Below are 25,355 nucleotides of genomic sequence, written 5' to 3'. Positions count from 1 at the left end.
GTTTTCGTGAGTGGGATCGCCTGGACTTAGGGCTGATCGGGTCCTATTATAAAATAAATGCGCACTTTCTGAGCATCCTCGGAACACCGTCTTAAGCATTAGAAATTACGTGACAGTTCTGCGTTGTGCTTGTGAATATCTTTAGTTTAGAGGAACAGAAAATGAGAGATTTAAAACAAACTAACAAAACAGAGGAAAAAGAAAGGAGGAGTCAGTGCCCGGCTGGGTTGGGCTTACCTCCCAAGTGGTCCCCGGCTCTCCTCAGCCTCCAGTGTTCCAGTGGACACCGAAGGTAGAGACTCTCAGGTGTCCCTGTGCTCTGAGTTTTCCTTCTAGGGCCTGTCAACCAGCAGCCAGGTTGAGCACCGAGGTCCTTGAATAGCCTCAGCATCCAGGTGCCCATCAACCACACATAGCCATGGAAAAAGACACTACAGACCCGAGAAACAGCTGAGCCGGTTAAACTAGCCTCTCTCTGATGCCCCAATCAGGTCCAGGCACTCCTGGACTTGCACACGGCTGGGAGTTAAGCACTAGAACACTCCTTTATTGTAAAGCAACAAGGGAAGACCCTCTGTAGGTTGATGTCATTATGCAGCTGAAGGCAGACAGGATAAAATGGGGCCCGTCATTGGACGAGAAGGAAGGGAGGCAGGAACAGAGTTTTTAGAAGGAGAGAGAGAAGCAGGAGAGGAGGAGCCAGAGCGAGAACATGGCGGCAGATGTTAAGATTCTTCTCTGCGCATAGATACAGGTTGATAGGAATGTTTTTAAGGGAGGGGTGTGTAGAGGATTTTGTGCCGTCTAGATGGGCAAATTATGTCTTATCAATTGGATCACAGGTTATTGTGTGGTGTGTTCTCTCACATGGCGACTTAATTGAGTTCAAGAGAAGGTGCGATGGCGGGACTCACCAAGCCCGCCACGGGATCTGTATGTGTATGCCTGGCATGGTAACAGTCTGACAAGGGAACTGTGAGTGAAAGCAAAGTGTGATAAGATGCCATGCTGACCGCCAGCTCGCTGACCGCCCGGGTTAGAGAGTACCGTGGGGGCCAGCGTGGAGCCGCTGAGATAAATTAGCGCTAGTTCCTATGGCCCGCTGGAGCTGGAACTAGTGAGAGAGTGACCGCAACAACCCTATGCATATCACCAGGAGTCCCCCACGCCCCATTCTGCTGGGAACAATTGAAGAAACCATTTTAAAAAGAAACTTAGCAGTTGGGAGGTTGGGGAGAAAGAAAGTATATGGGCAGAATGATTTGGTGGGTCTCAGGTCTCAGAGAAACACAGGACAAATGTCTATCCTAAACCTCTCTAGCCCCTTCCTATCCCTTCCCCTCTCCCAGCTTTCCTATATAACCTGGACATTTTGGTCACGGGTCTTCTCTTGGTTCTCTCTTGGTCTCCTTGGCTCCTCTCTTGGTCTGCTTACTCTCTCTTCTCTCTCTCTATTTTTCCCCTTTCATCTTCTCCCTCCCTCCTCTCATAGCCCAGATCAGTGGGATGATGCCTCTCTGGCTGTACTCTCCCCCTAACCACCCCCAGGCCCCCAGCCTACAATTAACCCTTTCTCCTCCACCATATGTAGGAGCAGTCATGACCTCATTCAGGGGACAGTCTTGGGTGAGGTGTAGGGCTGGGAACAGTGAATCTTAGGGTCAGCATGATGCTGGGCTGGCCTGGAACTGGACTCGGACATATCAAATGACTCATTCTCGTTGGGGTTCCAGCCCTTCAGCCTTCCTGGGGCCAGCAGGTGGGGGCAGAAAGCATCACCAGTAAGTATAGGTGAGGTTTTCAAGCATATGTGAAGTTTGCAGAGGCGGGCCCAGGAGAGCCTGGACAGAAACACCTGGACAGGAAAGGACTGTCACCCTGCCGCGGGAGGCCCACTCGGGCTTTGGTACCTGGGTTGAAACACTCAGCAAGTCAGGCAGTGGTGGTGCATACCTTTAATCCCAGCATTTGGGAGACAGATGCAGGCAGAGCTCCGAGTTTAAGGCCAGCAGGGTTTACAGAGTGAGTTCCAGGACAGCCAAGGCTACACAGAAAAATCCTGTGTCCGAAAAAAAAAAAAGAAAAAAGAAAAAAGAAGAAGGAAAGAAAGAAAAAGGACAGAAAGAAGAAAGGAAAACAAACACAAAAAAAAGAAAGGAAAGAAGGGAGGGAGGGAGGGAGGGAGAGAGAGAGAGAGAGAATACTCAGCTGTTAGCATTTCCTGTAGGCTCTGCCCAAGAGTTAGGTATGAGGCTGGCTCTTGAATAAAAGGATTGTTTGGACCTCCCTCTCCTCCCTTCCCCTTCCCCTCTCTCTCCCGCTTCCTCTTCTCCATCCTCTCTCCCAATGTGTTCCAAATAGGCCTCTTTCCTTCTTTCTCTTCCCTCTCCCTTTCTGTCCTTCTCTGGCCCCCTTTTTTTTCTCTCCCTCTATTCCCTTCCCCAGAGCCCCTTCCCATATCCCAAATAAACTTCCTTTTACACTAGATCTGATACCTTGTTGCGGCTGGGGGTGAGGGTGGGGGTGACAGAGGGGAAAGATGCTTCAGTGTGGGCCTGCTAAGGCACCCCCTCCTGCTGCATCATACAGCTGCTTTATAAAACATATCAGCTGTGATCCCTTAGAGACACTCCAGCTGGGGCAGCCAGACACCCCACCTTCACCTCCTGCCGAGCCCAATCTCTGGTTGTTTTTCCGTAGCCCTATAGGAAGGCACAGCACAAAGTCGTGAAGGAATGGTGCTTCTGGATCTAGAGAGCTCAGACTTCACAGCCAGACTCTGCCATCATGATCCGAGACACCCAAGCATACGCTTCAGACCCATCTATGCCCGTCATCCTATTGAGTCCAACATGGCCTCTGAGTGAGGAAGATAGAGCAGAGGGGACAGAGGAAGGCTTCCTCCACCTCTCTCTGGGTCCACAGACTCCCTCCACATTCCTGAACAATCTCCACCCCAAACTCCTGCTTTCCCGACAGCTGAGTAAAGAAAAAAAAATTCTCTTTCTTCCCTACACCTTCATTTCATTTGTTGTCTAGGTGGAGGGCGGGGGAAGAAACATTATCAGCTCAAGAACAAGAAAAGTTATCTGGTCAGGAACAGGGCAGCAGGAGAGGAACTCTGCTTGTTTTTTGTTTTGTTTTGTTTTTTGTTTTTTGTTTTTTTCTGAAAATGAGACAAAATGAAAGCCAGGAAGACTGGTTCTGGAATTTTCCGAGGAGTCTCCCCCGAGACCCTCCCCACCACCCGCCTTCCCAATTGAGCCTGGCGTTTCCCAACAAGAATGTGTGCTGATGGGCTTTGATGAGAAGCAGGTTTTTGTTCCCTCTTTCAATGTCTCTGCAGCACTTTCTGGCCAGAGTTGTTTACCCCTAGTTTTCATGGAGATTTGCAACACTGGCCCATAACAGATTCAACTGGCTGCAGTGAGCCAGCTGGCAGTAGGGGTGACAGGGTTTTACCACGGGCAAATTGTCCATCCCCTTACCCCCAATTCCTATTCATATGTTGAAGTCCTAAGTCCCAGGATCTCAGATCCCTACTTAAAGAGAGGGTCTTTAAAGAGGTAATTATGGCCAGGTGAGGTCATTGGGTGGGCCCATGACTGGAATCTGCAAGTCCAGAGTGGGAGCCAAACCTGCTGACTCCTGGATACCAGGCTTCCAACCTGGTTGGAAGTTTCTCCCAAGAAGGGCCTGTGGGGTCTGTGATGCAACTCCAGGGAGTGTTTCCAGTCTGATAGGGAAAGAAGGGAAGGGAAGGGAAGAAGGACCCGGATCTCCAAGGTGCCCACTTGGTAGTTCCTATTATTAGCGCCAGTAAGTGTTCTCTAGCCACTCAGCATTTAGTCTCTGGGTGGCAGAAAATGACATGTTGAGAGATGGAAAGGTATTCCTAGGGGGACAGTCACAGTTGCAGTTGTCTATTCATAGGTCCCTGCACTAAGGTGAGTCCCCATGGCTGAAGGGAACAGACTATTTGTGAAGGGCTGGGGCACATCAAGGGCTCTCCTTGCAAATACTGAACTAAGATCTATAGTCATCCCTTGGGAGGTAGGAAACCGGGGGTGGGGCAAGCCATTGGTTTGCTTTTCCACTGGCAGAACTGGCGTCTATTTGATTGGCTTGCCTCTCCACTGGCGGAACTGATGTCTGATTTTGATTGGCTTGCCTCTCCAATGGGCGTGCTGGCATCTGATTTGATCCAGGCAGTTTGCTTTTATTGTTTGTACATGCCAACTTTGCATTTATGTATAGGGGAGGGGCACGCAGAATATAGGGGATATGCACATGGAAGTCTCATCGGTTTGGGTTGGCTCACGGACCAATGACAGTCACCTGTCTCCTTTCCCAGCACAGGGATTACCAGTGGGCACCTCCAGGCCTATTCGTTTTGTGTTGTTTTGTTTTTATCATGGAATCTGAGGATTGAACTGAGGTCCTACGCTTGCATAAGACTTGACCAACTGTGCCGTCTCCTGTCCTCCTTTTTAAACATAGAACTCCATATCTCTCTGTGCCTTGGATGGGATGGGCCTGTATAACGTGCAGACACTAACAACCTGTACTGAGCATGAACAGCAATTGCCACCTGCCCTTGACCTCTAGGTACCCTGAATACCAGGGGTGACGAGAGAACAAGCTTCCTCAGTCTCTGGCCAGCATGTTGCAGAAAGTCCCCCACGGTGTGTGACTAGGCAGGAAGTGTGGCTGGTGCAGGTTTAAGAAGAGTGATCACTTTTTGAGCTTCCTGTCTCGGGAGCTTTCTGTCTCTAACACGTGCGAATAGACAGGGTAAAGTCGGCAACCCCTTAGCCCGTCTAGGCTTAGTCCCATAAGGAATTTGCTGTTTTGAATAACCTTGAAAAATGCCGTGCTGGCTGTCTTCTCATGCTCACCACGCCGGTGAACCACCAAGAAAAGGTTCTCCGAGCTGGAGAGATGGCTCAGTCAAACACTCCTACTGCTCCTGCACAGAACCTGGGTTCAGTTCCCAGCATCTCACAGCTGCACTTCCAGAGGATCTGGTACCTACTCTGACCTCCAATGGCATCTGGTATGCATAGGACGCACATACATATTAGCAGGTCAAATGCTTGTACACATATACACATAAATTCTGCAGGAGGCAGAGGCAGAGGCAGGCAGATCTCTGGGAGTTCAAGGCCAGCCTGGTCTACATTGCAAGGTCCACAGAGCTAGTTCTAGGACAGTCAGGACTAAGAAACCCTGTCTCGAGGGGAAAAAAAAGGGGGAGGAGGGGACTGTTTCCTCACAGTTCCAGTATAGCCAGAGCTACACAAAGAAGCCCTGTCCTGAGGGGAGAAGGGGGAGGGGGTTTCCCTGCCAGTCTTTCCTTGGGAACATGCTTCCTGCCTGTCCTTAAGGATGAAGCTCCTCTGGCCACTTGGTCTTTCAGGAAGTCAAGCACCATCCTTGGGATAAGACAGAGAGGATTTACATAGGCCAGGTCATCTCCCCCAGGGCTACCAGAGCTGAATTTGTTGCTCAAGTACACACAGCTAGAGCTGCCAGTTGGGGGTCTGACCATATCACCCTTCACCCGGAAGTGACGCCCAGCAGCTGGGATGGTGACAGCCAGGTGCAGACCTGAGTGTGTTGTTCTGTCTTCTGAGAGGCCTATTACAGGACATTTCCCCCAGTGTAATGTAGCCTGCGGAAAGGGACTGTGTATAAATAAACACGGCTTAAAGGTCACCTTGGTTTCCTGTTTTAAAATCCGCATTTTCAACGAACTGCACACACTGTTAACCCCCTCTCCTCCCCCCCCACCACCCCAACACTCCCACTATGTCACTAAGGAAACCATTGCTTTTCATCATCTGGAGTTAATCTGATGGAGCGGTCCTCCTGTCGGGCCATTGAGGGTGTCTCCTCTCTTCCGCTCTTAGTCCCCACGGACCCTTTTGCACATGGTAATTATGTACTTGGGATGAGTTTCTAGGAGAGAAATGACTGCAAACAGACTCTATTCAAGACTTTTGGTCCTCACTGCTGACTTGCTTTCAGGAGGATGTTGTTAATGTTCAGCTTTGAGGAATGGCTGGGGATCCTCTCCCAGTGGGCCAGGCTTCCCTAGAAGGTTGATGTACACAAGGTCATCATGTGTGAGGGGTCATGTGAGAGGGGCCATGTGTGAGCGATCTTGGGCTCAGTGCTTCCTTGCCTGATCCCTGCTTAGCTGAGTACAGGATGGCCATTCTCTGAAGATGACCTCAAACCCCAGCCTTCTTGCTTTACCGGAAACCCCGAGAACTTGTTAATATGAGCAGTTCTGGGAATGAGACACTGGGTCAGCTCCGTTTCCCAAGTCAACTCCCTGGTTCTCTTGCAGATTTTGGATTCCGTGACTTATGAATGTCTTGTTTTCCCCTCCTTTGGATTTCCATGTCAAAGCCCCGGAAGGCAGGCTGGCCTCTGGTCTTCAGGTCAGGTCACAAATGAGCCTGATCCTCTTTTCCTTTGAGTTTTTCTTCTGTCTTTTCTTCATTCTTCCCTGCCCTTTCCCCTCCAACTTTTTAAAAAATGGGGTGTTCTTATATAGTCCAGGTTGACCTCAAACTCACAGCAATTTTACCTCAACACCCCAAAGTGCTTTGATTCCAGGCACTCACTGCCATGGCTCAATCTTACTTTTCAAATTAACACAGTCACTGCTGTCCATAGCTTCCCAGGGACCAATAGGACAGTGCTGAGTAGAGGAGGAGGTCACATCCCTGGCACCTCTTGGCCTTCCCTTATCCTGTGTACTGGGGTTTCTCAGGAAAGGTAGTGTGACCTTTAGGGAAGGGGACACAGAGAGACAACACGCTGTCTACATGCTACTCAGCCATGTGGACCTGGCTCATGGGAGGCCCTTCTTGCTAGTCTTGAATTTAGATTATTTCCAGGTACTAAGGGGCTGTGCTGGTCAGCGGTGGTGCCCGCCTTTTATCCCAGAACTCGAGAGACAGAGGCAGGAGGATCTCTCTGAGTCTGAGGTCAGTTTGGTCTACAGAGCGAGTTCCTGGACAGCCTGAGCTACACAGAGAAACCTTGTCTCAAAACAAACAAACAAACAAACAAACAAACAAACAAAGGCAAAAAGAAACATGGACTATGCAGTAGAGGTCAAGGGTATCAGAATCATTTGGGAAGCCCTGAGCAAACACAGAGGACCTTTGACTGATCATCTGATCAGAGACCCTGAGATAAACTCCAATCAGCAAAAGATAGATAGATCCCCAGGAGTAGCTTGATTTTCTCCCAGTCTTTACTTCCCTGGATAGGTTATTTGTACCCAGAATTTAGAACACTTCCCAAGTTTAAGAACGCTCGTTTAATCACAAACTATGCATCCACAAACACATCTGTGCAGTCTTCCTCAGAGGTCGGAATGCCCACATGATGGTGGTGATGAAGTATACCAGAGACCTGGCGCTTAGCGCTCTTTCAGAGGTAAACAGAGGCAGGTCCCTGCTCCCCTGTTAGAAGCCTCTGGCTGGGGCAGGTTTAGTGTAATGCAGATCTGCTTTCAAATCCTGTGCTAACTAGGCTAGAGCAGGATGCAATGTGGGGTCTGTCCCTGATGCTGTTGCTGGGCCAGGCCCATGGTTCCCCAATCCCCCATCACCTGGGACACCTACACGATGCCCTCTGTGCGCTTGCTCCTCCAGACCACCAGGGCAGTCATGAGCAGTGTGACCGTAATGGGGAGCACAATGAAAGGGCAGAGGATGCTGTTGGGAGGGTCCCGCAGGGCCCTGCCCGAGACTGGGCACTTGCTGAAGTAGCGGTGGTGGACAGCAATGAAGAACTTGTCCACTTCCGGATTGGGCCAGAAACAGCCAATCTTGTTTGCCACGAGTTTGGTGCAGTGAGTGAGCTCCCCATAGCTCCTGTGGATACAAAGAGAAGCTGTCAGGAGACTCAGCTGGGACTCAGCCTTGTCTAGCCAGAGGCAAAGCAGTCTTCCCAGAAGCTGAGGCCTCAAGGCAGAGAGCTCTGGCTCTGGCAGGTGAGGATCCTAGCTAGCTCACACCAGTGCCAGAAATCCAGCTATCTGAAGGTGAGGCTCCCAGTGCCTGCTATGACCTCAGGCCATAAGACTGGGGACCAAGCTGACAAGCCCTGTGGCCATTCATGCTCCTGTTAGCAGCCTACCTAATGTCCTCACTGAGCTGGTCACCTCATGACTCAATGACAGTTGGCCATCAGTGGGGAAGCAGATGTTGTGGGCCAGGATCTGAGGGAGACCTGCTTGCTTGGTCAAAGTCCTCAGAGTCCTTTCATATTGATTGATTGGTTGGTTGCTTGGTTGCTTTAGTGAGTGTGTGAGAGATATCACATGTTTGTGGTACAGGTGGATGCCAGAGAATGACTTGCAAGAATTGGTTGTCTTCCTATGATGTGGGTTTTGGGGGATTGAACTTGGGTCTACAGACTTGGTTGCTTGGGTCTTTACCCTCTTGAATCATCTCAGCAGCCCTAAATCTCATGACTTCTGTGAAAACAGCCCATAGAGGAGCAGTGGGATCCATGGCTCCCAATATGGCTCGGGGGCGGGGGGCGGGGCAGCTGGTCGTCTTGGACCATCCATAAGTGTGTTAGACTCCTTATTTGTAACTGTGTATAACACCTGTGTGTGTGTGTGTGTGTGTGTGTGTGTGTGGAGAGAGAGAGAGAGAGAGAGAGAGAGAGAGAGAGAGAGAGAGAGAGAGAGAGAGAGAATTTGACAGGCTGGTGTTATCTGGGAAGAGGAACCTCAAATGAGAAAATGCCTCCATCCAGATTCCCTGTGGGCAAGTCTGTAGGGTATCTTCTTGATCGATGATTGATATGGGCGGTCTCAGCCACAGTGGGTGGAGAGTGACGCCAGCTCTGGGAAGGTGGTCCTCACTTGTATAAGAAAGCAGGCTGAGCAAGGCATGGAGGGTACACCAGTGTTCCTCCATGGTCCGCTCTTCAGTTCCTGCCTTGAATGCCTGCTCTGACTTCCCTCGGTGATGGCGAGGGTAACCTTAGAGTTGTAAGCCGAAAGAAACCCTTTCCTCTCCCAGTTGCTTTTGGTCATGGTGTTTTCATCACCACACTAGAAACTCTAACTAAGGGTTCAAGCCAGACTGCCACCATCTGTAAGAGATCATCTGTGCCCAGAGTGACTCTCATCGAGCTGCCTGCTGACTATAGACATTCCCTCCAGGAAGAGGAGGGGGTGGGTCGACAGACCCCATCTGTCCATCCAGCCACTTCTTTGAGCAACTCGTATGCAATTTCTCCCTGACTGTCCATGGGGACAGCAAAAGAAAGTAGGGTCTATTGGAGGTGGGGAGGTAAGGAAGTGAGGAGGTGGCTCGGTAGGTAAAATCCTGCTGTGCAAGCATGAGGACATGAGTTAAGATCCCCATGCAAAAGCCGGGCGCATCAGTGTGTCCCTGTAATCCAGCACTGTGGGTGTGAGGGACGGGGGAGACAGGCAGACCAGGGCCGAGAGGCCAGGCCAACCGGTATAATTGAAACTGCAATCTCCAGGCTCAGTGAGAGATCACTACTGATTTAATGACAGTCCCCATGGGCACCCGCTCCATCCTGCCAGTCACAACTGCATTGTAGATACAGAAGCAGAGGACACTCACTTACCCAAGAGGAGCTTGGGAACCAATGGGGTTGGATCATTGAGAAACCCAGAGTGCTAGCCATGTGGCCCATTGTGACTTCTAAACCCCCAGCCAGTAAGATTTGGGCTCAGAAGTGGAGAATGAGAGGGGAAAACATGTGATGTTGACCTCTGACCTCCGCATGTGCATTCACAGGCAAGTGTACCTGTACCCATATGTGTACACATGCATATACCAAACACACACACATACACACGCACATATGTATGAATGTTCACATGCATGCTTTCGTGCATACACGCACACACACACAAAAACACACACACATGCACGCACACACACATGCATGCACACACGCACACATACACACATGCATGCACACACACACACACACACACACACACACACACACACACACAGTGAGAAAGACACAGAGAACATAAGATGGCCCGTTGCTCTTTCCAGTTAGGGTATACAAGTGCAAGCATTCCATTCTCACTGAACAACCATAAAACCCCACACTTGCTGGGGGTTCCTCAGAGTTGGGCTAGAGAGCTCCAGGTCACCTGAATTTCATGAGTGAGCACAGAACTGTCACCAAGTGGAGGAAGAGAAGATTACTCAGAGAGAGACAGGGGACCAGCTCCAGGTAACAACTGACAGCCCCCAAGTTTGGGCCTGTATGGCATTGCTGGGGCCTGAAACTGGCAGGGTGGCTGGCTATCTAGTTCCCTGTGATAGAGGTTCCACTTGATGTTGGTGATAAGGATGGGGAGGGCTGGGGACAAGCACAGCACCCCACACATTTCCCAAGTCCTCTTGGAGCAGCAGCAGCCGTTGCCCTCCTGTTGTGGACATAGCACCCCACACCATACCCAGTAGAGGTTTTTCTAATATGGGGGTGGTCAGGAAACTTGGTAAAAGCCAGCCGCCCTGCTCTGCCTCAGTTTCTTGGCCTCAGACATGAGGCAGAGAGCCACTGTTGGAGATACCATGGCTGAGGGCACTGGCTCATTTAAACTGAGGTTGGATGGTGACAGAGATCTCTTCCATTCCTTAGTGACTCTGGCAGCAGTCAATAGACTGCTGTGGACAAATGGGACACTTCATGCCATGACACAGGCAGCCAGGTGTTATGTAGCAATTTCCTCTAGAGCTAGAAGCTCATTGAGACACAGGACATTCAGGGCTGGAAAGACGGCTCAGTAGTGGCAGCTCAGTGGTCAAGAGCACTTGTTGCTCTTGCAGAGGACCCAGGCTCATGTCTCAGTACCCATGAGGTGACTCACAACCATTCATAACTGTAGTTTCAGAGGATCTGATGCCCTTTTCTGACCTCCACGGGCACTGCATGCATACGGTACACAACATATATGAAGGCAAAACACACATAAAATAAATAAATCTTTAAAAAAAAAGTTTGGAAGGCCCTGGGTTCGGTCCCCAGCTCCGAAAAAAAGAACCAAAAAAAAAAAAAAAGTTTGGAAAAAGGAGGCATGTGGATCTCTGTGAGTTTGAGGCCAGCTTGGTCTTCAAAAGCAAGGCCGGCCAGCACCAGCATCAGCAACACAGTGAGACCCTTTCTCAATATATATGTATGTATGGAGGAGAGAGAGAGAGAGACAGAGAAACAGAGAGACAGAGAGACAGAGCGACAGAGAGACAGAGACAGAGAGACAGAGACAGAGACAGAGAGAGAAAGTTCTAAAGGACTCAGGAAGTCCTTGAAACCGACTAGACACACTCAGTCCCTCTGTCCCCTAAGTTACATAAGCTATAAAGCCTGCTGAGAAGACTCAGCCCAGGCCCAGAAGAGTTAAACTGCCTAGAAGTCCCTCTCTGACCTGTCAAGCTGCTTCTGAGTCATACAGTGAGCTCCGAGGATGCAGCCTTCGTGAGTCAGCACCGACTCTGGGTGGGCTTTTGGTAACGCAGCTGCCTCTGACTCATCTATGCTCTTGAAGTGACCCTTCACCTGGATTCCTGCACGTGACCCCAATAAACTTCTTTCCCCCCATCGAACTGGAGTTTGGAGCTAGCCATACATTGGTCTGTCCTTGTTCTTCTATCTGGGGTGAGTAGGTGTTTGTGTAGCATCTCCACAGGAATCACAGGACAATAGGGGACAGTTGGAGGCTAAAGGACTCTTTCTCTGGGCCTGTTCCCTGAACACAACAATGACAATTCATTTGCAGGGGGGATCTAAAGCCTGTGGGACACAGACCACAGCCACTGAAATCCTTAATCCAGCTCAACTCTTTTTTTTTTTTTTTTTTTTTTTTCCGGAGCTGAGGACCGAACCCAGGGCCTTGTGCTTGCTAGGCAAGCGCTCTACCACTGAGCTAAATCCCTAGTCCCCCAGCTCAACTCTTGACAGATGGACTGGAACCCCTCCTAGCCGACTGCCAGAGGAGGCCTCTCTGGTGATGGCAGCACTTGCTTCTGAACATACCCCACCATTGCTGTGTGCCACCAGTCCCTTGTCACAACCTCCAAAACGATGGGGTAACTAGCCTACCTTAGGGTTTCATCATGGTAAGGCAAGACAGGGGCTTTACAATGATGACTGGTCTACCAAGAAAGGAAGGGACTACACAGAGACAGATGGGGGCTTCATCGGGGCTGGACGCCTAGAGAGTCAAAGGGGTCTGGGTGGGGTGCACAGTTTTGTCGTCACAGCACTTTCGAAGCAAAGGAGGCTGAATGGAGAGTCCCAATTCAGCCTAGAATACACAGGGAGACCCGTCTTTAAATGGGGAAGGGGGAGAAGCAGGAGGAAGAAGGGAGGGAGGGAGGAGGAAGAGAGGGAAGCCATGGCAAGAAAGGTTACTGGGATTAGAACACATCAAAGATCAGACTTTTGAGCTCTCGCTGCTTTTTCAGAGAACTGGGATTCAATTCCCATCACCCACATGGTGGTGCAGCACTCTCATTTATCCGGGCCCCAGGCTGTACATATGTGTGTGTACACACATACAGCCAAACAAAGTGAACAGATCACATTTTTAAAGGGGCACTGTTGCTGCATCGAATGGCAGATGGAGGGTCGGTGGGATGAAGGGCAGGTTAGGAAAACTTACACAAACTGAAAGACAGAGAGGAAACGCCAGAGAGGCATGACAGAGAGGTCTGAGAGCTTGTGGGCGCATCGTACCACCATGCGCTATAAACGCCAACTTGTCCATCGGTCCTAGAAGCAGGAGTGGGACGCAGCAGGAGGGATATTTGAAGAGACAATGGCCCAAATTAATGAAAGACATTAAATTAAAAAAAAAAGTCAAGGTCAGAGAACCCCAAGAAGGGTTAAAAACAAAGCGGCAACAACCAACAAATAACACAGAAGCTACCAAACATGCACCACAGCCTCTGGGGGGGGGGTCTGGGTCATAAAACCACACGGAGGGCTAGGAATGCCTATGGGAACTGATGCTGACTTCCCTCCAAGGCTAGGCAAGCCCGAGACCGTGGGCCAACCAAGTCACATTGCTGGCAGCCCAGAAGCCAACACTCAACATCCGTCAAATATGGGAACAAGATAAGGGCTTCTTCTTCATTTTCATTTTAAACAACAAAAGCAGCTCGGAGAGTCCGCTGGCCTGCAGTTTACGGAAGGTTAAAGTTCTTCAATCAGAAGAGAGACCAAGGAGGACTGACTCTGGATCCATACCAAACAGTGCAAAGCCCCAAAATGGTGGCAAAGAAATTAAGACTGTCTTTTCTTGCTTTAATCTAGAAAGTCCATCAAGGGAGCAAAGGCCATATATCAGCTCTGAGGAGACTGTAAGGTGCCTGAGGAGGCATCTAAGAGGCTCTTTTGTTGAAAGTAGAGGCTTTCCAAACCCAGGTATTCCCTTACCCAGTGTATCCTGTGGCCTCTAAATCACTGGGCCAGTTTGTCACAGGCCTCCCCAATCCCCAGCTGCCTGTGTGTCAGGGACCCTGTCCAGAGCATCTCCCAGCCCACATCAGTGGTGATGCGGATGAGACACAGGAAGGGAGAAAATGCCCTACATCCACTGCATACTGGCGCTGCAGTGCGTGGTCTTTTCAAGTAAGCAAAAGCCCCTTGGTTTAGTTAGAAAACACACGTGGGAAAAGGCATACGAAGTTGGGACAGCCTGGATCTCATCCCAAAAGACTCCAACACAGCAAGTATTAAATGTCTTCTTTAAAGTCAAAGGCGTGTTTGGAGCCGACACTGATTAACTGAGCACTGGTAGTGTAGACTGTCCTTCTCTACCCAAACCCAGAGATTGCTTTGGCAACAGAGCACCCAGAACAATGTCCTCTGTAGCCTGAGGTGTCTCTGGCAGGAGGTGCCTTCCCTTTCTCAGCTAATCAGAACAGTTAGGAGTCCCTGATTCTGGAAGTCAGGTCACCACAGACTACACTCTAAGGCTGTCTGGGGCTGAGTGTGTGGCCTGCTATTCTGGGACCAGGGCTCTCTCTTTGATACATTAGCCTTCTAGATTGAAGCCACCTCTGCCTAAAAATATCCATGGTGCAGGGATGGTGCCCATTGGATCCCATTTGTTTGTGCAGAAGTGACAGCTGAGGTTTTCTGTAACAGCTGTTCATGTTCTGTCAGTCCAGACAAGATAAAAGGATTCCCCTTGGAGGGTGGACATGCCTCTGCTAAAAGAACACAGAGATGGCCAGAGGACTCAAAATAGTTAGGAAGCGTGCTCTGGCTCTAACTCCCCAATTTTCAGTTCTCATGTAACTGAATAATTATCCTTTTTTGGCTAGGACTTGCTATTCTGGGCCCCTAAGCAAACTTTGCTTGGAATGTTCCTGAACAGTGGGAGTTTTCCAAACGTCTGGATCTCGAGTCATGGCTCTGGGCTCCTCGGTTCGTGGCTGCTGACTTGCTGCCCACTATTGTACGTGGTGGGGGTGCTCCTCTGGGGATACCTTGAGGTTGCAGTTGTCCCCCTTCTGGCTCCAACTTCCCCTAACATGGGGTATCTGAGCCTGTGTCCGGGCACCCATTAGATGGGATTGAGTCCTGGTGTCCCCGCTTCTCTCATGTAACCCTAAGGATTTCATCTCGCATGTCCATGTGTTGGTGGCCTCACCTTAGAATGAGGGTCACTCCCATCCCCAAGTGGCTGGACGGTTCTAATTAAGTGGAGTTAAAGGACAGATGGAATGGCACTTCAAAGCCACAAGTTTTCTCCTTGCCTCTTCTCTGACAACCACTAGTGTAAGGCTGACTGAGTGTGCTCTGTGTCCTAGAAACTACTGTCAAATCTGACTAATAAGGGGCATTTAATTCCTCAGAAACCCCAAGGAGAAACCCTTGGGACTGGGTTCACTGTCTTGGCACTAGCCTTTACCTCCCATTCCCAGGATGGTCACAGCTTGGAAGCTCTAGCAGCTTCTAACACTGTTGGGGCAGGATGATATCGATGCTATCCCACCCTCAGCTGACCCACTTGGGGCTAGCCTCAAGAGCCTGGCGAGATGCCATCTGACACGGGTTGATGGAGAGGGTGTGGGAGCCTACAAACATGCAGGCAGAGGTCCATGGCTGGCTGACTACGGATTTCTACTGCAAATAGAAATGACTGGTGAGTACATCAGAAGTGCTCTTATGCAGAAACGTATGCTGAAACAAAGGAAGCCAGGTAAGGAGGGACACCAGTAATCCCAACACTCAAGAGGCCAAGGAAGGAGGATCCCATGTTCAAAGCCGTACTATACTACATAGGAATAGCCTGCCTTAAAAAAAAAAAGTCCCAAGGCATGGGTTCCATTCCCAATATTGTAAAACTGATCCTTGTGGTCCATGTCTGTAATCCCAGCATGTGGGAAGTGCAGGCAGGAGGGTCAGGAGTTCAAAGTCATCCTTGACTACATACTGAGTTTGAGGCCAATGTGGGCCGCCTGAGACTCTATCTCAAAACAAAACAAAATGTATGAAGTGTGGAGAAAGGCAGTAAGGTGCAAACGGAGGTCAAGATCATGAAGGCAGAAACTGGCACACGGTAAAGGCACTTGGTGGGGCCTCTCCTATGAAGACAACTTTCAGAAAGAATTGTAGGGTGCAGGCAGGCACATCTTTCCACGAAGATGCTGAACAGAGAGTGGATTGGTCCACGGGGCAGCCTAAAGCCTGCAGATCTGGGGGAGTGTCCCTGTGGGAGAGTCCTCCTCAGGGGCTCTTCCCAATGCAGGGACAGTTGGCTGTTTAGTATACAGCATTTTTATGGTTGCGTGGAAGTTTATTTTAGGAAGAAAAGTGCAGCAAAGGCCACTGCATTTCTAATCAGTGTCTCATTTCTGGGACAGCAGAAAGTGGGCAGTGACATATCACATGGGACAGCCTCCTTCCTACTTCTTGGAACTCTCTGTGGCCTCCCGGGCACTGTCAAGACTAGGGCTGTCTGGGATGGGGGCAGGGCAAGGCCCTGTGGGTAGGGTGTGAACCGCTGTGACCCTCACTGGCAACTGGGCTCTGGTTCACTTTGGATGTCTCGGCATCCTTTCCCCATTTGCACTGTGGGACTTCTAGCAAAGTCCAATCTTGGTTAGCCTGTTCAGAACAGTCCCCATGAAAGCAGAGGATAACAAGAACAGAGGGCCAGACAGGCAGGAAAGTAGGCCTGGAGGCGGCTGCAGGGCAACACAGAGGGACACAGGCACAGGGGCATTTACACACTGGGGCCAGAAATCCCTGTGTGTGTGTGTGTGTGTGTGTGTGTGTGTGTGTATCTGTGTGGGTGTGTGTATGTGTGGTGTGTGTATGTGTGTGTGTATGTGTGGTGTGGGGGGGGATGTTCGTGATGTGTGTATGTGATATAGTGTATGTGTGTGCATGTGGTGTGTGTGTGTGTGTATGTGTATGTGTGTGTGTGTGTATGTGTGTGTGTGTGGTGTATGTGTGGTGTGTGTGTGGTGTGTGTATGTGTGGTGTGTGTATATATGGTGTGTGTTTGTGGTGTATGTATGTGTGGTGTGTGTGTGTGTGTGTTGTGGGTCGGGAGTATGATAGATATACACATCTTCCCATCTTCATAGGGGAGAGGGTCTTATCATGCCTCCAAAGTTTAGCCCAAAAGTAGTGCAAAATGAATGCAAAATATTAAGAGCCAACGATCTTGTCAAAAGTCACAGGATCCATATTAGGCAGCAGAGAAAGTCAACAAATTCCCAGGATAAAGTCATAAGACAGCATTCCTTTGCTACAATATTGAAAACTGAAAGATACTTTTGAAGAATGCTTGCTGCAGAAATGAAAGGCGACAAGCAGTTCCAGGGTCACCAGGAGTTAAAACACTCCCTTAGAGCCAGCCATGGAGATACAATGATACTGCATGCATGTAAAAGTTAATGAAATCATCTCCAAAGTGAATTCTGAGAAAAACATATTTGTAAATTATTATCTTATAATACAACAGCAAGCAGAAAGTCAGGAGCGGTGACTCAGGAGCCCTGTAATCCTTAAGGCAGAAGGATCCCTAGGAGTTGGAGGCCAGCCTGGGCTACCCAGTGAGTTCAAGGCTGTGTGGGCTATGTGGGGAGACTTTGTATAGAAGAAAATCACCAAGTATCCGAATCAACGCTTTAAAAAGGGCCTGTGGGGGCTGGAGCAATGGCTCAGTGGTTAAGAGCGCTGACTGCCCTTCCAGAGGTCCTGAGTTCAATTCCCAGCAACCACATGGTGGCTCACAACCATGTGTAATAGGATTCAATGCCCTCTTCTGGTGTGTCTGAAGACAGCTACAGTGTACTTAATAAATAAAATAAATAAATCTTTAAAAAAAATACCATTTCCTTCCTTAAAAAAAAAAAAAAGGCCTGTGAGGTGCTCAGTGGGGACAGGCCCTGGATCTGCAAGCTGGCAACCCACATTCAGTTCCTAGCAGAAAAGTGGAAGGAGAGAACAAGACCACGAGGCTGGCCTCTGACCTCCACACGCATGCTGTGGCACTTGGACACTTGCGCTCTCCTCCCCCACAGCATCCCTGCACCCGTGGGAGGGGGGGTGTGTGCATTTAAAACCATAAAAAAGAACTTATGATGCATTAGCTACAATAATGTGGATAAGAAAACTCAAAAGCTCTTCTCTTCCTTCTTTCTCTCACTCACTCTTTTTCTCTGTGTTCTTGCATGTTTCCAGCCAGCCTCTCTTTCTGCCCTTTCTGTTCTTTTCTGTCTCCTCCTTCTCTGCCCTCATGGCTCTGCTCTACCCCTTCTCCTGGCCCTCATTCCTTTCCTCCCACCGAGGTGGGAGGTGGTTCATGACTTTAGTCCCACCATTGGGAGGCCACCCTGTTCTACACAGTTCCCGGAGAGCCAGGGCTACACAGAGAAACTCTGTCTGGGGCTGGGGGTGGGGGTGTGGGCAGGTATGATTCTGAAGAGCCTAATCCAGACAGACAGACAGACAGACAGACAGACAGACAGACACAGCAAGTATAAAGCCAGTAAGTAAATGAGAGTGAGCATCGAGTTAACATGTACACAGTAAACCGTGTGCTGTGCACTGGGGCTGCACACTTTTAATCCCAGCGTCCAGATCCAGGGCAAGTATATCCCTGCAAGCGTAAAGCTAGAAGCTAGTCTGTCTTCATTCTGAGACCTTGCCTCAAAAAAGAAAGGAAAAGGAAGGTAGGTAGGAGGGAGAAGCACAGAAGGCCTCCGTAAAGCACCCACAAACTTCATCTAGCTGCACAGAACACATTGAAGTTTGTCATCATAAAACCACACTTCAACCTGTCAAGAGAGAAAATATCATTTGATGTTGAAAAGCTTTTGATACAAATTCACCTCTTCCTTCCCTCCTCCTCCTCTTCCTCTTCCTCCTCCTCCTCCTCCTCCCCCTACTCATTATTTTTTGAGTCAGAGTCTTATTATGTAGTCCAGGCTGGCATCAAACTTACGATCTTCTGCCTGGGCATGCACATCACCCTAGCCCACGGTTATTTCGGAGACCTCCTCTCCCTGTGAAGAGGTCCTTTCCCTCAGCAAGCACCTGCTTCCTTGTGGTGTCTGAAACATCCAATCAATCAGGAAGGGGCCTTCTGGACGGTGGTTACCACCTACGGTGGCAGAGCTCATGATCCTCAAAATAGATGGCAGGGGCTTTCTGCCGTGGATGGACAGAGGCTGCTCCCCTACCTGCAAAAGTCTAGCTCGGTACAGCACGGTCAGGCATTGAGTGAACAGCTAGGGCTACCTGAGCGGTCAATCTGCACAGAAGGTCTGCACTCCAGTGCAGAACAACACAGCACCCATCTTACTGGTGATGTTCAGACAAGCCAGGGAGAGGCCCGGTGCTGCAGGAGGCAGCAGATAACAGGGCACTTTCCCAAAGATTCTGGACAGAGGTATGAGGGAGTCTTGGTAATTGTTGGATTAAAGCACTTCGTCACTTTCCTAGGCTAGGGGAGTGTGTGTGTAGCACCAGTGGGATCTGAGCCAGCTGTGTCTGAGTGTCACACGGAGTGGCTGGTCCCCTGGGATGTGCGGTGAGGGGGAGGGAAAAGGAGGATGCTTCACAAGGGATCCCTGGCCATGTTGTGCCACTCGGAGGGCAGCTGAGTGTTAAGAGGTCTCTATGCTCTGCCAGCCTGCCAGTTCCACCAACCCTGTGACTGGCAAATGAGGATTTTAAGATGACGTTGCTTAGAGCTGTGTGAAAGAGGCTTCTGACATTGGAGCAAAGCCACTTCCAGGCAGTACAAGGGTGTTGTTCAAGACGAGACAGCATGGGTGAGGTTGCCAAGACTTGGGTCAGCAACCAGCAACTGCTCTACAGGCCTAGTATAGAACCTGTGCCATCTGAAGTGACTTCCCTCCTCATGTGTGCACATGACACTCGCTGACCACCGCTGGGCATCTCTTCTCTCTCAAAACCGAAAACAGGAACAAAGATGGGAGAAGGAACTGTGGGGGGTGGGGGTGTGTTCCAGTGGCAAGGAGGAGACTCCCTGCAGCATGCTGGATGCCCCACCCAAATCGTGCAAGCGATTGTGGGTCAGAACAATGATAAAAATAGCGTCTGAGACGCCAGCGCCCACCAGAGGGCACCACTCGCTATAGCCTTCAGGCCTAGGAGAGGAGCCCTAGGGAAGCCTGGGGTTTCTGTGTGAGCACCTGATCTGCATTGGTGAGTCCCTCCAACTCACCAACCTATTGGAAATGCAGCCCACACTCTGCACACTCAGAGCTGGGGTCCTCTCTTTGATCCCAGGAGAAGAAAGATCTGAGGGTGGAGGTGGAGGTGAGGGGACATCAGGAACGTGTCTCTCAGAGGGACAGTTTGACACATCTGTGGGCCACATTGTTTGGAGAAGACTGTCCCCCTTCTTCACAGGGCCCTGGGCTTGCTCAGTTAACAGAGTTTGCTGTCATCCACCTCTGCAAACAATGTCATCTGGGTGACTGCTGAGCTGTGATGGAATCGCTACTCTGACATGGGATAATGGTCCCAGAGCCCATGAGAGCCTCCACTGTCCCCACACAGAGAAATGTCCAGCCAAGGGGACTGCTACAATCCAGACAGCCTGCATTTTGTTCTTAACATTTCCGGGGATTGAGACACAGCTTGTAGGAGAGTGTGGTACAGTGATGGCGTACACTCTAGCCTAAACCCTGGGCCAGGGCTCCTCTGACTAAAAGGTGGTCCTAGCTTGAATATTTGCTCCTCTGCTAAGCCTCAGTGACCTCCCAGGCTTCCATAGCTAAATCCAACCTGTAGAGAGGCAGGATCCAAGGCAATGGGGATGTGGAAAGAGGTAGATGCCAGGATCCAGGAGGGATGCTGAGGCTGAGACAGGCCAAGTCCCCACCACTTGGAATGCATGGACATCCTCATGTTAACTAAAGGCATATGAAATGAGGCTTTAGGTTAGGGTCTCTAATGGCTGGCTTGTGCACGCATCATATGTCTGAGATGGCTGAAGGCTTGCTTGCCTTTCAGAAGGCAGGAACTCTGCTCTCATAGTTGGCTAACTCCTCGCCTAGCTTTGTGGCAGTAGGCGTATGTGTTCCCTCTACAGACCAGGGGACTTGGTGAGGAGACCTGAAGAGAGATAAACAGGCGAATGCAGAGCTGGATGTACCAGATGGCTTTTTCTCTTCCTTCCATGAGGCTCCCTCCTCTGTCCCCTGAAAAGCCCCCTCTGTCTTGGCACCATGCCCCCGTCCTTCTTTCTCAACCATTCCCAATCCTCAGGCTCCAGGCCAGAGAGGCGTCTGGCCACCTCTGCCAGGCTGGGAGGAAGAGAAGTTTCTAAATCCATCACTGGCCCCACATGCAGCTGGCTCTGGCACAGATGCAGCCCGTCACTGCCAAGCCAGCTCCCCATGGAGAGGCCCCACCAGGAAGGTGGGCACAATGCCACTTCTGAGAACAGGCCTGGTCAGGAACCAGCTCCTGGAGCTGTGAGATGAAGCGGTGTTAGCATTCAGCAAGCATCCGAGGCGAAGGCACAGGCTTCTTTGCCAGTGCTGGCATCAGGGTCTGGACAGGGCCGGGGGTTGTTCTATGTCAGTGAGCCCAGCCCTGGGGGCTATAGACACAGGGCACAGTGGCTGATCCCTGCGGCACAGGGGACATGAATGTAATCTACCAGAGAGCTCCTGGAACCCCCTAGGCAAGAGGAGCTGACCTTGTGTCCTGCTGAGCGGGGGTAGGGAGCAGGATCTATACTCAGGCAGGGTAAGGCCCAACAGCTCCCACACTCCGGGGACATGCATGCATCCAAGCCTGGGATTAGGCGTGACAGCCGGGATGCTATATTTGGACACTGCCATCCAGGGTTGGTGTTGTCCTTACAAAGCACGCAATGGTGGCTGGAAGGAGGGGGCTGTCCTCCTCCAGTCTACCCTCCATCTCAGCTTCCAGGCAGCCATCCAAAGCTTGCCTCTCCACATCCCTGTCTTCCCAAGAAACTGTGATTCTTCCTGTGGCCAGCGGACTTACAGGGCCTATCTGCCAGGGCTTCCTGAATGTGTCCTTGAACTGTCCTCCCTGCTGTACCCCTGCACCGGACGACCCATCACACCAACTCACTGTGCCACTTATGTCCCTCCTGTCCTAACCCAACCTCTTCCAGGGGATTAGAGAAAGGGGACGATCTGGAACATTCTACTCCTGCAGTGTCCGCTCTCAATGTGACTTTGAGATAGCAAGTTACCATTCACAAAGCCTCAGTGTTTGCAGCTTTAAATGGGTCTAGGGGTTGCTTGCACTGACGACCCCCACTGAGGATCCCTGCTCCCTGGGTATCCCCCTGTCTCTGGTTTTACGCTACCTGTGATGCAGCCTTCTACCTTTTGCTAACTCGAGGGTCACTGAAACATGCCAGCAGGTGAGACCATCTATCTCAGGACTCGGCACCCAATTGGCTGCCACAGACGTAAGAGGCTTCCGTTGTCAGGTGTGTAAGGTGCCAGACCAGTGTGAAGGACATAAAGAAGGGACTTGCCTGGGCTCTGATCCGAGGACATAAACTCATTCCGGGAGCTGGGCAACCCCAGTGGGACAGCATGTGCATCGAGAATTATCAGTCTAGGGGTTGGGGATTTAGCTCAGTGGTATAGCAAGCGCAAGGCCCTGGGTTCGGTCCTCAGCTCAAAAAAAAAAAAAAGAGAGAGAGAGAGAAAGAGAGAGAGAGAGAGAGAGAGAGAGAGAGAGAGAGAGAATTATCAGTCTAAATCGAGAATGGAAACATTGAGTCAGGAACCTACCAGTGCTCGCTGTATGTGCAGAAACCCTGACTAGCTGGATGGAGGGACCGTTCTTGAAATTTGGTACAAGAGACTGGGAGGAAGTTATGCCTGAGAGAAACAAGAAGGAACTTGAAGATAAAAGCCCCCTGAAGAAAAGACAGCAGTGGTGGTTTCTCTATAGCCTTTAACTTCCTGTCTCGACCTTGCTGCAGGCAGGAAGCTGGTGGCATGAGGCTGGGTGCTGGTTAGGAGTGGTGGGCTCCATTGCCACCTGCTATCGGGTTAGATCCCAAGGAAGAACATGGGCTCCTCTAAGGGGCTAGCTGATACAGCTCCAGGAGGGCAAAGAAGGCCCAGCCCTGCTTAGTCCATGTGTCTGCCACATCCCCAGCAAGTAGTTGCTGAGCTGAGTCAATCATTTGTCTCCAAAGCCCTCTTTCAAATACTTAGACCCTTACCTAACTTGTCAGTGGATACCCACTCCACACAGCCATGCCACACTGGCACCTCAGCCCCTGCAAAGGTCTCTGTCTGTTCTGCCTTTGAACATGCTAGGCACAGTGGGCAGCTACTGTCCCCACAGGAAGGGAGAAGCTGTCAGCTTCAGGGAACATCTCCATCATTCAAAACCATCCTGCTCATAAGTCTGGGTCATAGAATAGCTGCTATGTACCAAAACCCATAGAATCTCAGACTCACCTGACTTGGGGGCTTTACTCCCACCCGGGCCAGCTGAGGAAGGGGACTCTGGGGCCTGAGTTCTTTATCTACAAGTGGCCACTATACAGGTTCCAGGCTCTGCTTGTATCTCTTTCCTGGCCATGTCTCCAGGGAGGTATCTTTTGAAATGCTGCCACCCCTTGGGTCCTGGAGTCATAAAGACCAGGCAGAGCTTCCACTGTGTCAATGCCCCAGGTGGCCAGCCCTGGTTCCCTGTGGCAGCAATGGTGGCAATCAGGTCTGCTGAGGGTAATTGTCCTCAGACCCAGGGAGTGGCAAAGGTCAGCTCTTGGCACCACGGTGTCAGCTGACAGTCATTGCAACATCCACCCAGGAAATGTTTTCTACAGAGAGAAAGGCCAGAAATAAAAACAGAGCATATGGAAGAATGCGATCAGAGAAAGGGTGGCTAGGAGTGAAAAAGTGTACCTGTGGCCAAAGGCTGAGTGGGGCATAGTCCCTGAAAATGAGCAAGAGGTGGAAGAAGGTCTTAATGCTGCAGAGATGAGACCTAGGAGCTGCTACACAGGCTGATGTCCCCAAAGTTGAAGGGAAGCCACCATTGTAAGGGTTCACCAGCACTTTAAGTTGAAAGCCAGGCTTCCAGCCACATGTCCATCTGTCAGTCAGTCAACTGTAATTGCTCCTCCACCTTCTCAGCTAACATTGACACCAAAGACAACAGAACCCAGTGAGAGGTACTTCAGAGAACATGCAGGCTTGTTATCCGGCCAAGCAGTCATACACAGAGGCAGCAGGAAGCACCTTAGGCAATCTGAGTTCTGTGAATGTCTTAGACGCACAGATTATTTCTAATAACAGATTGCATTTTAGGAATCTGTACCAAAGGGAGTGAGGGTGTTAGAAAAATAATAAGACACGTGTAAATTAACCAGCCCATCTGCAAAAGCGAACAAAAGCTGGATCAGAGCCAGGGTTGCCAGGATGAGAGGGCAACTTGACGATGTGACGGTCCAAGAGAGATACAGTAAAATAGTCAAACCGAACACCGAGAACACAGAGGGAGGGGCCGATTTTAGAACATATAACTGTAGGCAGTGAGGAGTGAGTGGGAGGGGAAAGAGAGATGGAGGGAGAGGGAGAGGGAGGAAGGGAGGATGGAAATCAGAGATTGCCGTTTTCACGGAGAGGGACCCAACCTATATGGATTGACAAGAAAGTAAATGTGAGCATACGTTGTGCCTGTGATTCACACATCTGGGTTGGTTGGGTGAAAATTAGCTTGCTAACGTTACAGTCTCACTTAAGAAGAGAAAACACATCGCATCTCAACAATGGGGAAGGGAAAACAGTGGAGAGAGAGGGGGAAACGCCTGAGAAGACGAAAGGCAAAGTGCCTAAGGGAGCGAAGGGCACACATCCCTCTCCTCGCAGACGCCTTGAAGGAGGCCCGTTGCCATCCACCATGGAGGTAAACTCAGCAACTGTGCAGGAGACGTACTGAAAAGGGGAACACAGAGGACCGTCAGAGAGCCAGCAGCTGAAACGTCAGCTGCCACTGTCTGTAGGAGACGAAGCATCACCGCAGTTGAAACTACGCGATCCTGTGACAACAAGGGTTAGGTGGCAGCCTTGACAGCAGCAGGTCATCTGTGGCGTGCCCAGAGCAGAGCGGGAACACGCATGCGATGCTGACTGAAAAGTGAGACAGAGATTTAGAATTGAAGACTAATATCCGGCATTACATCCAGAAAGTGGAGCTGTTGAGGTCAGGGACGATGCTCACACGTGTTCCAGGAATTAAGAGCAGAAAGCCGACTTCACAGGCCAGTGTGCCTGGGTTCACGGATGATCTTCAGGTGGGAGCCCACAATGAACCTCAAGAGAAACACAAACGCTAAGCCTACCTGCCCTGGCTCCTCTCTCTACAGCAGATGAACCTAAGAACTGAGTGTGTGGGCTGGGGGGTGGCTTGGAGGTAGAGAGCGTGCCCACAGTGTGAGAGGACGAGGAGAGGATTAGAGGGGAGAGCAGAGAAAACTGGGATCTATGAGGATTAAGTTGCATTTACCTAAGGAAAGTCAGGAAGATAGTAGATGTACTAAAGGACAGACAAGAAGACTTCATAAAGAAAATATGGCAGTGCCAACCAATCAAAACAAAAGAAGGGGGGATATAGCTTTAAATGCCTTTACTATTACTCAAAAATAAGAAACTGTAAACAGAAGGGGGAAACTAAATCTTAGGGAAAAAAATCAAAATAAATCTTCGTTCATGTGTGTATATATATGTCTGCACGGTGTGGAAGCCACAGTTAGATGTCTGGTGTCTTCCTCTCTTACGGTCTACCTTAGTTTTTGAGACAAGGTCTCT

At 50.3% G+C, this 25,355-nt stretch overlaps 1 protein-coding gene across 3 annotated transcripts in view; it reads right to left on the bottom strand.

The window, feature by feature from the left end:
- Positions 1-7,320: 7,320 nt before the first annotated feature.
- The window catches only part of Ramp1 (receptor activity modifying protein 1), a 50,666-nt gene continuing 32,631 nt past the window's right edge, over positions 7,321-25,355 (bottom strand). Inside the window, exon 3 of one of the 3 annotated variants that reach the window (NM_031645.1) lies at positions 7,321-7,898. In NM_031645.1, coding sequence (NP_113833.1) covers positions 7,643-7,898 — 256 coding nt within the window. In that variant the 3' untranslated portion in view covers positions 7,321-7,642. The remainder of the gene's footprint in view (positions 7,899-25,355) is intronic. The other 2 variants (XM_017596613.3, XM_039084148.2) reach the window with 2 other exon arrangements.

Source organism: Rattus norvegicus, chromosome 9 (assembly GCF_036323735.1).
Source record: "Rattus norvegicus strain BN/NHsdMcwi chromosome 9, GRCr8, whole genome shotgun sequence".
Classification (NCBI taxonomy): domain Eukaryota; kingdom Metazoa; phylum Chordata; class Mammalia; order Rodentia; family Muridae; genus Rattus; species Rattus norvegicus.
Note: the sequence above shows the minus strand (reverse complement) of the source record. Positions and strands in the feature narration are given on the sequence as shown.